General features: G+C 44.4%; 1 protein-coding gene across 15 annotated transcripts in view; it reads right to left on the bottom strand.

The window, feature by feature from the left end:
• Positions 1–2,500, bottom strand: part of LOC122264822 (glycine receptor subunit alpha-2) — a 558,543-nt gene that overhangs the window by 54,802 nt on the left and 501,241 nt on the right. For all 15 annotated transcript variants that reach the window (XM_086536043.1, XM_086536039.1, XM_086536048.1 and 12 more), the window contains one exon: positions 88–206. In XM_086536043.1, the coding sequence (XP_086392169.1) occupies positions 88–206 (119 nt within the window). The remainder of the gene's footprint in view (positions 1–87; positions 207–2,500) is intronic.

A 2,500-nucleotide genomic window follows, 5' to 3' on the forward strand; every position in this document is an offset into this window, starting at 1 on the left:
ACCCCCCCAAAAAGATAAAGAAAGAAGAAAAATGCACAGCACTCTTCTATGCATACAAAAACTGCGTAATGCATACTTATGCCTTACCTCATAGTGTAGGAGACTTTTCCATCCTTGTATATCTTTAAGGCGATTTTGTCTTTTGATAAATTCTCCTTGAATTCTCCGTGCATGATGAAGTATGTGTCAGGCAGCCAGATATCATCCTGCAAATGTAAAGCTAAAATTATCACGTGCATGGGATAAGGATCAAGTTGAGAAAGAAATGAAAAATTCCAAAAGGACAATTTCATATTTACGGTCCATTAAATCCTCAGAACTGCGTGTCTTTGTGGGTAACAGAGGACAACCTTGAAATAGAAGATATAAATCATCAAAAGGTAGAAGAAAGAACCAGTCAGAATAATAACAAAATAAACACGAAACGAAATAATAAAGATTCACGTGAGACGAGAGAAGGAAAAGAAATATCAGTGCAGTCACCTAACAAGAACAAACCTCAGGTAATTCAGTGTCTATTTGCACTGTCATTACTAGAGGAAATTACGTAAAGATTCATGATAACGGCAAACACGCCACCCAAAATATACAGAGCAAACGAGCTCAAGCAGCAAAAATACTTGGATTGTTTGTGTGCTTTTCTACACGAGCACAAAATGGCTGTAAATCCAAATTAAGACAAAAAAGAGAAGTCCTAATCCTGCCGGAGGAAGCCAAACAAAAGTTAAGCCGAGGGAAATCCCCTTAAAATGTCGGGCCATAAGAGTACTTTCTTAGGTATACTTTCTCTGCCTATTTAAGTGACGCGAACCCGGAAAGCGTAAACAATCTCGGGTCTACCCTGAGGTTTAGCTTTAGGTCCTCTCACAGACATTAAAAGAGGGAACGAAAGAAATAGAGAGAGAGAGAGAGAGAAAGAAAAATGAAGAATGGAGGGAGAAAGAGAGGGAGAAAAGGAGGGAAGAGAGAGAGAGAGAGAGAAGAGAAGAGAAGAGAAGAGAAGAGAAGAGAAGTGAAAAAAGAGAAGAGTAGAGAAGAGAAGAAAAGAGGACTGTGGACATGACTTTACACATCCGGCGGGCTCACGTCCTTATTGACCTACTTAAAAATAAACCCTACAAAAGACGAAGGATAAAACATCACAGGATGATATTCAGCGGTTATGTATGGTTTAAGGCGATATTCTACAGCAGCTTTTCTTCTGCTCGACGCTCCCGCAAGATGTACAAAGAGGACCCACGTGAGAGCCAGTAGCAGTCCTTTTGTCACCGGAAAGATTCCCGTAAAATTATGCTCCTAGGAAAGAGAGAGAGAGAGAGGGGGGGGGGGCGAGAGATAGAGAGAGGGGGGGACGAGAGAGAGATGGAGGGGGGGGGGCGAGAGATAGAGAGAGGGGGGGACGAGAGAGAGATGGGGGGGGGCAAGAGAGAAAGAGAAAGAGTGTGTGTGTGTGTGAGAGAGAGAGGGAGAGAGAGAGAGAGAGAGAGAGAGAGAGAGAGAGAGAGAGAGAGAGAGAGAGAGAGAGAGAGAGAGAGAGAGAGATTGAGAGAAAGAGAGAGAAAGAGAAAGAGAGAACAAGAGAGAGAGAGAGAGAGAGAGAGAGAGAGAGAGAGAGAGAGAGAGAGAGAGAGAGAGAGAGAGAGAGAGAGAGAGAGAGAGAGAGAGAGGAGAGAGAGAGAGAGAGAGGAAGAGAAGAGAAGAGAGAGGGAGAGAGAGAAAACAGGAGAGAGAGAAGAGAGAAAGAGAGAGAGAAGAGAGAAAGAGGGAGAGAGAAGAGAGAAAGTGGGAGAGAGAGAAGAGAGAAAGTGGGAGAGAGAGAAGAGAGAAAGAGGGAGAGAGAGAGAGAGAGAGTGTGTGTGTGGGTGTGTGTTTGTGTGATGGTGAGTAGAGAGACGTGAGTGAGAGAACAGAGAGAGAGAGAGAGAGAGAAGAGAGAGCTAAGCGAACGAGAAGATAGAGAGAGAGAGGAGATTGAGAGAAAGAAAGAAAAGAGAAGAGAGAACACATGAGAGAGAGGGTGGGGGTGAGAGGGAGAGAGAGAGAGGAGAGAAGAGGGGAGATGAGGAGGAGAGAGAGTGAGAGAGAGAGAGGAGAAGAGAGAGAGATGAGAGAAAGAGAGAAGGAGAAAGAAGAAAAAGGAGAGGAGGAGAAAGAAAGGGGGAGGGGGGGAAAGAGAGTGGGACATGAGATGAGAGAGAGAGAGGAGAGAGAGAGGAAGAGATGAGAAGAGCGAGAGGAAGGAAGAGAGAGAGAGAGAGAGAGAGAAAGAGGGAAAGAGAGAGAAAGAGAAAGTGTGTGTGTGTGTGTGTGTGTGTGTGTGTGTGTGTGTGTGTGTGTGTGTGTGTGTGTGTGTGAGAGAGAGAGAGAGAGAGAGAGAGAGAGAGAGAGAGAGAGAGAGAGAGAGAGAGAGAGAGAGAGAGAAAGACAGAGAGAAAGAGAAAATGAAAGAGAGAAAAAGAAAGAGAAAGAAAAAGAAAGAGAAAGAGAGACAGGTAACGAG

The sequence above is a fragment of the Penaeus japonicus genome, unplaced genomic scaffold (genome assembly GCF_977035675.1).
Source record: "Penaeus japonicus unplaced genomic scaffold, GWHDUDI00000001_assembly GWHDUDI00000004, whole genome shotgun sequence".
In the NCBI taxonomy this organism is placed as follows: domain Eukaryota; kingdom Metazoa; phylum Arthropoda; class Malacostraca; order Decapoda; family Penaeidae; genus Penaeus; species Penaeus japonicus.